Genomic DNA, 12718 nt, shown 5'->3' with positions numbered 1-12718 from the left:
CAAAACACTGTCAGATTTTTGTTTTCAAACCTAATCCACAACCCTGTTTTTGTGCTACTCGGAACCACTGCATTTTAGCCAAGTGACAAACACAAACCACAGAGCGCAGAGCCAAACGCTCCAGGCAAGGGAGGGATTACAGAGTGCCTGGTGGTCAGATGTGTTTGTGGGTCTCTGCACTGTGAATTTTTGCTACAGGAGCTGGCTGGGCTGGACAGGGAGGATCTGCACCTATTAGAGATGAGAGCTCTTCAGGAGAAGGAGGAGGGGGTTGAAGAGCCCCTGTTGGTGGGTTACAAGGTAGAAAGGTAGTTTCCTCTTTGTGGATTCCAAACTGTGGGAATATGGCAGGAAGGTTGCTGGGGATCCCAGCTCAAGGTGACCAGGACCTTTTACATGCGTCTCAATATTTCCATGAAAGACTTGACTCCTAACTAGTCCCCAGTCAATAGTCTACCAGGACCAGACTCCTAGGAATGCAGGCATTTCCACCAATGACGGTAGAGTTTCTGCCTCACCTCCCAGGGCCATGTCCCATCTCTGTGAAAAGCCACTTCCCAACGATTCAGAAGAGTCTTCGAGGGGCTGCTCCCAGAAACCTCACTCATCCCAGAAACAGGACAAGACTCGTTGGTCTCGTATGAAGGTCCCTGGGGTCTGGAATTGACCCACCCCACCCGAGAGCTGCTTCTCTTCCACTTGTGATGGAATCACTGGTGCTGTTGCTCAATCGAGCTTTCCCAAGAAAGTCAGACCTTGCTCTTCTGAAAATATTTTATTGATAAATTAACTTTAAGAGCATTCCCCTCCCACCCAACTGCTGTAAAGTCTCCTAGATGGGTCATGGGCCCCTGTGGGTGTCACATGGAGGACAGGGAGTCCCACTCACACAGGGGTAGGATTCCTAGGCATGGCAGAGGTGGATAGGGGGCCTGAGGCAGGTCCCAGGGTCCTCTGAGGACAGCCCCTCTCACTCAGCACCAGAGTGGGGAGTGGTGGTCAGGAGTGGAGCACCTTGGAGCTTTATTGCTGGTGAATGCCAAGGAAAATGGGACCCCTGTCAGCCTAGAATTGCAGCTGAGGGCATCAGCACCCAGGGCTCCAGAGATTCCCAATCAATAGAGCCTGGCTGCTGACCCACCCACCCAGGGACCCCTGGATGGGGAAGGAATCTAGAGAGGTATCTTAGCCAGGCAGGACTGGGGAAGGGTTACAGTGTGCAGGTCTCGGGCAGGGCAGGCTCCAGAAAGGGGTGTGTCGCAGGGTAGCAAGGTGGCCACCTCTTCACAGGTCTATGGTGTCGCTGCCCACGCTCAGCTCATCAATCTGTCGGCAGGCGTCCAGGAACTGCTCCTGCAGCAAGGCCTCCTCGGCCTGCAGCTCAGAAGCAGGCTCTGGGGAGTCGCGAGAGGGTGGGGACAGGGCCTGGTAGGATCCTGAGGCCGGGAGGCTGGGGCTGCTTCCTGAGGGCCGCGGGGGACTGAGGACGCAGACCAGAGGGCAGCGCGGGGGCCGGTCGGGGCTGGAACACAGCAGCATGGACGAGCTGTCCCGCGAGAGTCCGCACAACGAGCCAGATGAGGCGCTGCTGCCTGCGGGCCAAGCCCCGGGGGAGGGGAGCTCCGCGGGCGCAGGGGAGCCAGGAGCCTCCCCTGATCTCTCACTGGGCCCGCCCCCGGTCTTCGTCCCCAGAGAGGCGGTGCGGTAGAGGCCAAGCCCAGGCAGGGCGTCCTCGAAGGCAGGGCCCTGGAAGAGGCCAGGCGCGAGCAGGGCCTCGCTGCAGAGGGCCTCTTCGATGCTGCGCCGCAGGTTGATTGGGGAGGGCGGGCGGAAGTCCACGGTGTAATCGCTGCAGGGAGAGGAGGCCGGGGACGGGGCCGGGTTGGCCGCCGCGCCTTCGAAGCCCCGGCAACCACCGCCCTGGAGTAGGAGGTCGGGGCCTGGCTCTGCCAGCGCGCACAGCTGCAGCAGCTCCGCGTCGCCGCGCGCGATGGCGCTCCCCAGGGGCTCCTTGTCCGGGGGCCCAGTGACCCAGCCTCCCGGCAGCAGCGGAGCCGCGTGGCCCGGGGACAAGCGAAAGAGCTTGGCCCAGCAGCGCGCCGGCACGCGGGGACTGCAAAGCGCCGGGTAGAGGCCCAGCAGCGCCAACGGGAGCGCGACGCCCACCTCGCCCAGGCGCAGGCCTAGCTGGAAGGCCCACCAGGGCCAGGGCCCTTCCAGGCCTGGTTGGCCGCCGTAGCCCAGGGCGTGCAGCACCTCATAGCCCTGCAGGGCTCCGCTCAGCAGCCCGAAGGTGCCTGCCACTGGGGCAGTGCGCGCCGCGCGCCGCCAGGACTCCCGCGGGGCGAAGGGGCTGCGCGCCTGCGGCAGGGGCGTGGCGCCCTTGAAGCCCGACCCTGCTAGGGGAGCCCCGGCCCTCCGCCGCCGCCCGCTCCAGCAGGAGAGCGCCAGCAGCAGCCCCGAAAGGAAGGCGGCGAGGAAGGCGTGCAGCCCGCGCGAGGCGAGCCGCAGGGGCCGCAGCGGGCGATGCGCGGCGCTCCCGAGGGCGGCGGCGGCCGCCAGCCCCAGCCCCAGGAGCAGCAGTGCAGCCAGGCCGGCGGGGCACCGTGGCGGGCGCGGCCGGGACAGCAGCAGGCAGGCCAGCCCCAGGCCGGCAGCCAGGCAGGGCAGCGGAAGGTCCTGCAGCAGCAGCCAGGCGAGCGCGGGCAGTCGATCCCTGTGCCCATAGGCGTCGTAGAAGAGCGGGAAGGCCCGTGTGGTCCCGGCGGACAGCAGCAGCAGGTCCAGCAGCGCCAGGCAGGGGGCGCCGGGCGGGCAGCGCCAGGGCAAGAGGGCCAGAGCAAGCAGCGCCAGCAGGGCAACCAGGCCGAAGAGCGCGCCTACCCCATACACGTGGGCGTCCCAGGCCAGCCCCCAGCGAGCCCTGGCCTCTGCCCAGTCGGCATCCAGGGTCAGGAAAAAGAGGGGCCTCGGGGCCTCGGGAGGCTGCCCCTCGCGTTCAGGCAATTCTCCCACGCTGCAGGGTCCTGGCCCACACTCTGGCTGCCCCGAAGGGTTCCCGAGGCTGGCAGGAGAAGAGAGGTCATCTGGGCCAGAGGTGGGGACTGTGGGGTCTGTGGGCAAAGAAGGTTTGACTGAGGCAATCATGCAGCCCTGCCCCTGCCCACCCCACAGGCAGTAGCCTGAATGCCAGTCAGATTCCCCTAACATATTCAGGACACACTTGTCTTACATATGAGACTCACCCCACCTCTTGGCCTCTCACCTTTCCCTCCCCCGCTCCCCTGTTCAATGTCTTCGCTGGAGTTTCAGCTGTCATCCTTCCCCTCTTCCTCCTCCTGCTTCTCCCACTCTGCCTCGACCCCCCAGCTCCCTGCTTGACTCGTTTGTGATTCTGCTAAAGAGTTTTTCTTTGAAGTCACAGAACTTTACAACTGCAAGGAACCTTAGACACCCTCTCCAGTTCAATCCCTCCACCAGAAAGGAAGTTTCATGAGAACAGGGATTTTTGTTTCTTTGCTCACATCTGAATCTCCATACTTAAATTAGTTTCTGTCACACAGTTGGAATTTAGCAGATATTCATTGACTAAATGAATCCCTGTATTTGCCGGATGAAGATACTGAAGCTCTTCTGAGAGGCAAAGTGATCTGCCCAAGGTCACAAATGGGCAGAGTTGCACCTAGAACCCAGGTCTGAACATCAGTCTGAGCCCCTTTCTGTGATTCCAAAGCCTCTTTCTAACATTAGTGTGCTTATCTCTTGTTCTGCACCCCTGACTCCCAACCCCCAACTTAGTGCTAGGAGGAGCTTCCCCTGCCCTTTTTCAGCTACTCACCCACCTTGTCTCCATCTCAAGGAAAAGCCCACATGTGTGCATACACACACACATGCACACACACACACACATTCAGCAGGGGAGAGGTAAGATGCTGCTGTCTCAGCACTCTGAGGAAAACATCATTTCTCCTTATTCATTGGCCTTCCTGCCTGCTACACCCCAAGCCTTAGCCTATCTATGGCTGTGACCCCTATCCTGCCTCATCCACAGAGCCATTGGTCTAAGTTTCTTAATATAGATGCCTCCATGCTTCTCCCCACACTGTACAGAAGGTGACATTGAGATGGACTCCCCCAGGTCTCAAAAGGTGCCCTTAGGAACTCCCAGGGAGGAACTCTTGGGGACATCACAGTGGGATAAAATGCCATCTGAGTAAGTGAGCCCCTCAGTTGCTCTGGGGTTTCCTATCTTGGGTCCCTAGCCCCATCCTGTGCTCCAACGCCTTCCCATATCCCTTGGAAAAAGGGAAGTCAACTAAGAGAGGGTAAGGAGTAAGATCCTTAATTCTACTCTTCTGGAGCAAGAGAGGAGTTGGGTAGAGTTAGACTCAAGGATTCTCCCCAGGGCCAGGCAGCAAGGGAAGATGCTGGAAGCTGAACCTCTACCTGCCCTCACCTACAGATTCAGCAGGACTGCAGCCACAGGCAAGGGTGGAAGAAGAAAGGGTGGTGGTGAAGGATGTGGACAGCCTGGCAGGGATGGGTAGGTGGACAAAAGACAGATGTAGAATGTGAGGGCGGGGTGTCTGACAATCACCCAACTGCCTGGCCCTGCCTTGGCCATGCCCCAGCTGGACAACACAGGAAGACCCCAGGAGCACCCCCAGCCATAGGCAGAGCCAGCTCATGCAGGGGATGCTCAAAACATAACAGTTCTAGGCCAGGCGCGGTGGCTCATGCCTGTAATCCCAGCATTTTGGGAGACCATGGTGGGCAGATCACCTGAGGTGAGGAGTTTGAGACCAGCCTGGTCAACAGGGCAAAACCCCGTCTTTACTAAAAATACAAAAATTAGCCAGGCATGGTGGCATGCGCCTGTAATCCCAGCTACTCTGGAGACTGAGGCAGGAGAATCACTTGAACCAGGGAGGTGGAGGTTGCAGTGAGTGGAGATCATGCCTCTGCACTCCATCCTAGGTGACAGAGCGAGACTCTGGCTCAAAAAAGAAGAAACCCAAAAAAACAAAACCAAAAACAAAACACACACACACACACACACCAGTTCTTAAAAATAATAAATATATAAAAGATAAACAAAAAACACAAGAGTTCTGAGAACAAGGAAAAGGGAGGAGTGAGAGAGCTGAGAGGTGGCTCTGAGAGAAGGAAAGGGATGATGCAATTGGACAATTGGACAACTGGGGAGGGCAGAAAGGAAGCAGCCAAAACATTAAGTATACACAGCTCACTGCCAACCGCAAGTGGCAGCATGCACCCTGGTTCCCATTCCATCATGTCCTCAAATCTGAAATAAGTAAGAGTACCTACTGCATAGGACTGTTGTGAGAAAAATGAGACAATGTGTGTAAAACTCTCGGAGAACCTGGTGCATCATGATCCCTCAATCAAGATTGTGTCGTTATCATGATCATCAGCTAATGTTCATCACTGATCCACCATCTGTTTGTGTGTATGTCAGTGTGACTACCTCTGGTCTCAAACAAGTTCTTGATTCAACTAACTAATGGCTGCAGTCTGTCTTCAAAGCCTTTCAAAGTCCTAAACTTGCTTAGAAAGACAACAATTAGTCAAATAGTGAACGTCAACACATTGTCTCACTTTATGAACTCTGTTTAAATAATACCTTTGTTTTGTTTGTTTGTTTGTTTGTTTGTTTTTGAGAAAGAGTCTTGCTTCATCACCCAAGCTGGAGTGCAGTGGCATGATCTCGGCTCACTGCAACCTCCACCTCCCGGGTTCAAGCGATTCTCCTGTCTCAGCCTCCCAAGTAGCTGGGATCACAGGTACGTGCCACCATGCCTAGCTAATTTTTGTATTTTTAGTACAGACAGAGTTTCACCATATTGGCCAGGCTGGTCTCGAACTCCTGACCTTGTGATCCACCTGCCTTGGCCTCCCAAAGTGCTGGGATTACAGGCATGAGCCACCATGCCCAGCCAAATAATACCTTTCTGATGGCCTACTCACCCCTTAACACTAATAAAGACACCAGTCATCAATTAAATGAGAAACTACTTAGCTGGGAATGGAGAGCTTGCTGATCAGGTGGCATAGGTCTGGCAATGGCAGGATCAAATGCACACACCACCTCACCCCTCATTCTTTGGTCCCTTCAGATGCTCTTGCCCAACCCACTTCCTCTGCAAAGTGATTAGGTTTGCTCCATCTCTCTTTGGCCTCTGTGGGCTCTGCAGAGGGGCAGGAAGACATGACCTGGGAGCCCACAGTCTGCTCCAGCCTGTCACCCCCTCACCACACCCTCTTTGTTCACTGTACAGATAAGTGCAGCTGTCAGAGGTTGGCTCCAATTCACCCTCTTCCATCTTTACTTCTCACCCATGGGCCACAGGAAACCTTATCTCTCATCTCTATACCTAAGCTCTATGGCAACTACAACAAATCTCAACATTCATAAGAATCCAGGCTGGGCATGGTGGCTCACGCCTGTAATCCTAGCACTTTGGGAGGTCGAGGCGGGCAGATCACAAGGTCAGGAGTTCGAGATCAGCCTGGCCAACATGGTGAAACCCCGTGTCTACTAAAAATACAAAAATTAGCCAGGCATGGTGGTGTGCACCTGTAATCCCAGATACTCAGGAGGCTGAGGCAGGAGAATCACTTGAACCCGGAGGTTGCAGTGAGCCGAGATCACACCACTGCACTCCAGCCTGGGCAACAGAGCAAGACTCCATCTCAAAAAATAAATAAATAAATAAAAAATAAAAATAAAATAAAATAAATCCAGAAAAGGAATAAAAACCAGATAATAGGCAAAGTACAGGGATGGCTCAAGGGTCATAAAAGGAGTTCTGAATTAGGAACACTGATCCCAGGGGTCAGAGCATGCTCTGCATGCCCCACACTGGTCCAGGTGTGAATGGAGACAGGTGGAAAAAAAACCTGGCTTCTGCCTTTGTAGGGTCCACTTGACCTCATCTCTCACCTCCCCATTAGAGGCTTCTCCAGAAACAGCCTTCAGTTTTCCCCAAAAGAGTCCAGAAGATAGTCATCTCTGGTCTTCCCTTTCTAGGATCCCTCTCCTGAGCAAGCCTCCTCTACTGGGAGGTCCCATTCTGGCCCTGTGGACCCTCTTGACCTCAGTGATGAGGGAGGAGAAGAGATATCAGTGTGAATAACTGGTGAGGCAGGAGCTGGCTGGGGAGGGATTGTGGGAGGGAACAGTTTGATTCATGGAAAAGTCAGGCCTGATTATCCACCAGCTGCCCAGATCAAAGGGCTGGGAATCATGTCTCCACTCTGGATGCTGGAAGCTACAGCCCATTTAGTGGTCTGGCCCCATCCCTCTCCTGACCCCCACCTCCAGGATCATGGAGAGTAGTTACACTTTGTAGGGGTGACACTCAAAATATTTAGCAACTGAGTTGGCACGGGTGCCAGCCAGTCAGAACTGACACCAGCCAGAGTGGTCAGGGAGTGGAGGGGAACCCTCTGTGGACTAAGGGAGGTGGGCACTGATTAACCAGTATGAAAGTCGCACACTGATTAACTGGATAACTGTTCTGGTATGTATGGGCTGAATACAGGCTCTGTCCAAGGTGAAGGGGACCTAATGCAAGGAGGGCCTAGGAGTCAAAGGTTAGTTGCACCTAGGTTAGAAAGATTCTAGAGGCAACACAGAGAGACTCCCTTTGTATGGTAACTGCTTGATACAACTACACACACACACACACACACGCACACTCTGTTGGTCAGAGCAAGGCCCATTGGCGTTCTCTCCAGGAGGCCTGTAGCTCTCCTGGGTTTACTCAGAGGTGCAGTATCAGAGGCTGGGTTCCTGCAGCTACCAGGGAGGAGGGAGAATAAGGTGGGGCCACCAGCCTGCCTGGCTGCACTGCTTCTGATACTGTCCAGACTCATTAAACCTGCTTGGCCAGCGCTGTCACCAAGGCCGACAGACTGCCAGCCAGCATCCTTCCCCTGAGGCACAGAACCTGCCCCCCACCCCCAATCACATCCTGCCCCTGCTGCACACTGGGCTGAAGAGGGGCATAGCACGCCCACCACCCAAAGGAGTGCAGTGACTATGGCTGGAGTAAGCCAGAGAGCCAGGTCACGGGTTAAGTCTGGAGCTGGAAGAAGCTGGGGAGACCAGTGGTTTCCACTGCTGAGCCTAGTGTGGGGTGACTGAGAAGTTTCGCAGCTGCAGTAAACCTTTTGCAGAGCAAAGCTGGGCCTGAAAGCCCCTCAGTCCCTCTGCATGACTCCCTGCCTCATCCACCAGAACCTCTCCTCCGGCACCTGTGCGCTCTGCTGTGTGGGCTGTGTTGTCCCACCACTGCCTGGGGCCAAGGCTGAGGTTTCTGAGAGGTAGGGTCTGGAAGTGGATTTGGGATACAGTGAGGGGGGAGAAGCAAGGTTAATAGCTACTATTTAATGAGCCTCTCAGCATCATGCTAAGAGCTTTGCAATAACTAGCAAGTACTATTATTAAACCCTGAGTCTATAAGAAAATTTAGGTTCAGAGAGGTTAAATAACGTGCCCAAAGTCACTAGCTAGTAAGTAAATAAGTAAGTAAGTAAGTAAGTAAATAAATAAATAAATAAATAAATTGGAAAGCCAGGTCTCAAGATTCCCGAGCCTGTGGTCTTTCCTCTGTACCACCAGCTTGTCTATGTGCATGTTCTGAAAGACTCCCTTGAACGAAGGTGGCATCTGCCTGCTCAAGGTCTTCTCCTCAGTGTCTTCCCAATGAGTGACCCAGCTCTCCCCATATCTGACAGCATGTCATGTGACATCAGACAGCAAAGGAAAGAGCCCGAAGGTTGATGGGGAGTCAGTTCAGGCAGATTGGAGTGGAGGGTGGGGTTAGTGCCAGGGCTGTGGAAATCATGAAGAAGTTCCTGTGTCTGTCCCTGATACATCTGTCTACATCCTGCTGTGCCTCTCATTGCAAAACTCTCAGGGGACCATTACTTAACTCTGTGTGGGACTTTCTCCAGCAATACTTGCTCTCAGACCATTCATATATATCTCCATGGTGATGATGAAAAGAATGATGATTATGATTATGATGGCAATGAAATAAAAGGGTTCCAGAAAACTGATGAGTGACTAGCATGTAGTAAGTGCTCAATAAATAATTGTCAAGTTCAAATGAATTGGTTACTTACCTAATGAAGTTGTTGCAATCGAGGCAAAACTTAGGGAAGCAGCTGGGTCCAGAGGACTTGGGCTGGAGAGCTTCCTCTCCAGGGAGTATGGGGGCGGGGACAGAGTGGTGCCAAGGAACCCTGCAAAGGGAGCACATGGGGCTTGAGTGCCACCCCACCAACCAGCCTTGCCTCTGGGAGTTTGGAGAAAATTATGTCCTTTCCCAGAGTTTGTCCTAAGGAAGTCACTGTCCCAGGAATTGTAGCCACATGCTAAGCTCATGTACACCATGAGCTAAGCTACAAAGAGCAAACCAGATTCAGCATGGCAAAGAGAATACTCCTTCTGTGGAAGTAGTAGCCCATATCCTAGGGCCTGGAAGAAGCAATACAAGAAAGTAAAAAAAGAAAGGTTACTTGTTAGGCCCCTAGCGCAGTGCTTGGCACGTAGAGGTGTTCCACGATTGTTTACTGCAATGAATAAACTCACCCAGAGAACCTGAAACTCCAGAGGCAGAGCTTGTGGATGTAGTTTCACCTGGGGGGCTCAGGCCAGAGAAGTTCCGGAGTGGGGACAGAGTAGTACCAAAGAATCCTGCAAAAGAAGCCCAGGCTGAAGCTGCCTCCTACCTGCCAGGGGTGCCCAGCAGGGGCTTTCCTTGGGATGGGGTGGTTACTCACCAAAGGGTCCCAGGCGCCCAGCAATCTCTGCCAGGCTGGCCCGCAGGCTGGGCAACAGGGGCAGCGTTCGATGCCCAAGTGTGGGGGCTGCACCTGCTCTCAGTGCCATGTCAAACTTCAGCTCCAGCTCGCTCTGGTGGGGCTTGGGAACACTGGATGGAAGTGCTGTGTCCCAGGTCACAGTGCTCCTCCTGGTCTGATAGGGGGCAGTGGGCCAGTCGCTGGGCCCAGAGCGCCGGGATGTGGACTCCGGGAGCAGGGAGGAGGCCCGGAGCTTTGAGCCGCCTTCAGCGGAGCCCCACTCAGTGAGAGAGTTCCCCGGGGAGCCCATCAGCAGTTCCCAAAGGGGGTCAGTCCTCAGCCCACTGGCCACCTCTTCCCCTGGCTCCTGGCCTGGCCCAAGAGAGAGTGGCTGGGTCTCTGTGACAGGGCTTCCCCAGACACCAGCAGGTCCCCGAAGATGGAATTTGAAGTTAAGTCCCAGGTTGAGAGACAGCATAGAGGCCTCACTTTGAGGTGGGGGGGTCAAAGTGGTGACAGGGGCACCTGGGACGGAGGAGGTGGGCTGGGGGCCCACAGTAGCAGCAAACAGGATGCAGCAGAACAGTCCCAGCCCTAGACAGCCATGCCTGGCCATGGCCCCACCTGGCTTTGGGTGGCCTTGGTGGGCAGGGACTCAGTTCTTCAGCACCTTTTGAGCACGAAGGTCCTGGAGAGAGGAGAGGCCCTGTGAGCCCTGGCTGTGGCCACCCTCTTCCCTTTCCCAGGATGGGATTCCCCAGAGAGAGGCTTCTGATCTCAGAGAAGCAGGTAGTGCAGGTAGGATGCAAAGTGTCCTGCCCATGGCTCTGGCTCTTCTTGCTGGGCCCTTCCTGTACCTTCAGGCCCCAGCACAAATCCCTGCCTGGGGGTTCCTCCTTCCCCATCTGCTCATGCAGAAACTGGGGTCTGACTGCAACCAGGGATCCTCATCCTTAACTAGTAGCAAAAGGGATGGACTTGGGCTTCCAGATGTGGATTCCTCCCTTCCTTCCCTCTGCTGAGCCTCAAGTATTTACGGAGGCCTACCATGTGCCAAGCACCCTTCTGGGCATGTAACTGTGAACAAGCAAGCCCTTCCTATGTCTTGACCTATTCCAAGCCCCACCTCCCGCCCCAGCCAGAAGTGCTGGCACTCTCACTCTCAGACCCCAAGGGGCACAGGGCCTCGGGAGGGGTGAAGCCAGCGCTGAGTGATCTGGCCCAGTCAGAAGGCCCCCCAGCCTCTGGCCAGAGAAGCAAGGTTCCCAATCTGGCAGAAGCACCTTCCCTCCAGCCCCTCCCCTTTGCTGGGTCTGGGCCTGTTCCCTTTCCCAGGACCCTAGAAGTATTCGGGGTAGGGGCAGCTTGGCGATCTCTGGCTTCCTGGAGGAGAACGCCAGGCAGGCAAGCTGGGCGAATGGCAGGCAGCTGCGGCGGACTCCTATCCCCTCCCCAGAACTCTCTCCTCCATGCGCACACATCTGGTGGGGGAAGGGAGGGTGAGCCAGGGACACACGTGCACCCGGCACCCTTACATCACACACATAGCCACACCTAGCGCCCGTGACACACTCACCCTTCACACACCCCTGCCCCTGCACACACACACACACACACACACTCTGTCCTGCCGAGCCCCTCTCCTTCCTGCATGGGTTCAGACCCAAGCTCTGTGACCTCCGGCTTCCCCTGTCACACACACACACACACACACACACACACACACACACGGCATGTACTGTACAGAGAGATGCACACCCCCTACACACATTCACACACACAGACACATGCCACACACCGCCATACCCCCACACTCGTACACGCCCACCACCCCTCGCAGGCACACATGCACACACGCGCGCGCACACGCACACACACCCCCAACCTGAACCGGCCGCCCTGCTCCCCGGGGTCCCTCCCGCAGGCAGGTCTCTTCGCCGAGTCCCGGAAAAGGGGTGGTCATGGTGGCCCTGGCGCCCAGCTGGGCAACGCTCCGTGGTGTCTCACCGCTTCTCTCTGCTGTGCCCAGCGCTCCGACTGAAGATACCGACCCCCAGCTCCCGGCGCCCCCTCGCCTAGTCCAGAGACCGCAGCCTCTCCGCCCCGCTGCCCCTGATCCGCCCCTGGCCCGGTCCGCGGCCCGCAGCGCTCTCACCAGGCGGGCGGCCCGGCCCCGCGCTCCACACTCTGCGCTCCCTCCCCGCGGCGCCGCCTCCTGGCTCCGAGCCTTGCTCCCCGGCGAAGCCGCCAGCGCCGGGGCTCCGCGGCGGCCGGCTCTGACGGCCCTCCCTCCTGCCCGCCCTTGCTCCCGCGCCCTCCCTCCTCCTCCTCCTCCTCCTCCTCCTCCTCCTCCTCCCACCCAACCCTCCGCCGGCGGTCCCCCCACACCCTGACGGACAGGCAGGCGCGCACAGCAGCGCGGAGCCGCGGCCACCTCGGTTTCGGGCGCCTCCACGCGCGCTCATTCACCCAGTGCTGTCAATCAACCACGGCGGGCTCCTCTCTGTGAGCCTAGCGAGGGCAATCACACATTCGCAGGGCGGCCCAGCACACACATCCACACGCGCGCCTTGGCCAGGAAACACACTCGCAGGTCGGAGGGTGAGCGCACACACACGCACACATGGCAGCCTGCCCAGGATGGCACCCTGGGCAATAAGAGCCCCACCGTTTGCTAAGTAGAAGTACAATGGGCACTTCTACTTCCTTTATCCTCATGAGTCCTCACGGCAACCCTGTGCATGTCCGCACTTTGCAGACAGTTAAATGAAGACACAGAAAATTACCGCATTTGCCCAAGATTGCACAGCTTGGTAGAAACTGGAATCGTCTCCCTGCCGGCCCTCTCTACCACCAGGTGGTTTTCAACAGTTGGACTGCTACA

General features: G+C 56.3%; 1 protein-coding gene across 2 annotated transcripts; it reads right to left on the bottom strand.

Annotated features, from left to right (window-relative positions):
- Nucleotides 1–763: 763 nt before the first annotated feature.
- PRRT4 (proline rich transmembrane protein 4) lies at nucleotides 764–12112 on the bottom strand. Of its 2 annotated transcripts, XM_010378731.2 has the most exons (6): nucleotides 11990–12112; nucleotides 9814–10522; nucleotides 9623–9727; nucleotides 9154–9273; nucleotides 2884–3113; nucleotides 764–1849 (listed from the first exon to the last, which is right to left on the bottom strand). In XM_010378731.2, the coding sequence occupies exons 2-6, from the start codon at nucleotides 10448–10450 to the stop codon at nucleotides 1661–1663; spliced, it is 1281 nt and encodes a 426-aa protein (XP_010377033.1). In that variant the 5' UTR covers nucleotides 10451–10522; nucleotides 11990–12112; the 3' UTR covers nucleotides 764–1660. The 2 variants fall into 2 exon arrangements, with proteins under 2 accessions (XP_010377033.1, XP_030788938.1); XM_030933078.1 differs by lacking the exon at nucleotides 11990–12112 and adding an exon at nucleotides 11842–11898 and having other exon boundaries at nucleotides 764–3113.
- Nucleotides 12113–12718: the final 606 nt, after the last annotated feature.

Source organism: Rhinopithecus roxellana, chromosome 6 (assembly GCF_007565055.1).
Source record: "Rhinopithecus roxellana isolate Shanxi Qingling chromosome 6, ASM756505v1, whole genome shotgun sequence".
Taxonomy (NCBI): Eukaryota; Metazoa; Chordata; class Mammalia; order Primates; family Cercopithecidae; genus Rhinopithecus; species Rhinopithecus roxellana.
Note: the sequence above shows the minus strand (reverse complement) of the source record. Positions and strands in the feature narration are given on the sequence as shown.

Coding starts and splice junctions, on each gene's coding strand:
- PRRT4 (XM_030933078.1), bottom strand. CDS start 10,450: ATGGCCAGGCATGGCTGTCTAGGGCTGGGACTGTTCTGCTGCATCCTG. Junction 9,728..9,813: donor TGGGCGCCTGGGACCCTTTG/GTGAGTAACCAC, acceptor CTTCTTTTGCAG/GATTCTTTGGTACTACTCTG. Junction 3,114..9,153: donor GATTGCAACAACTTCATTAG/GTAAGTAACCAA, acceptor CTTTGCCCACAG/ACCCCACAGTCCCCACCTCT.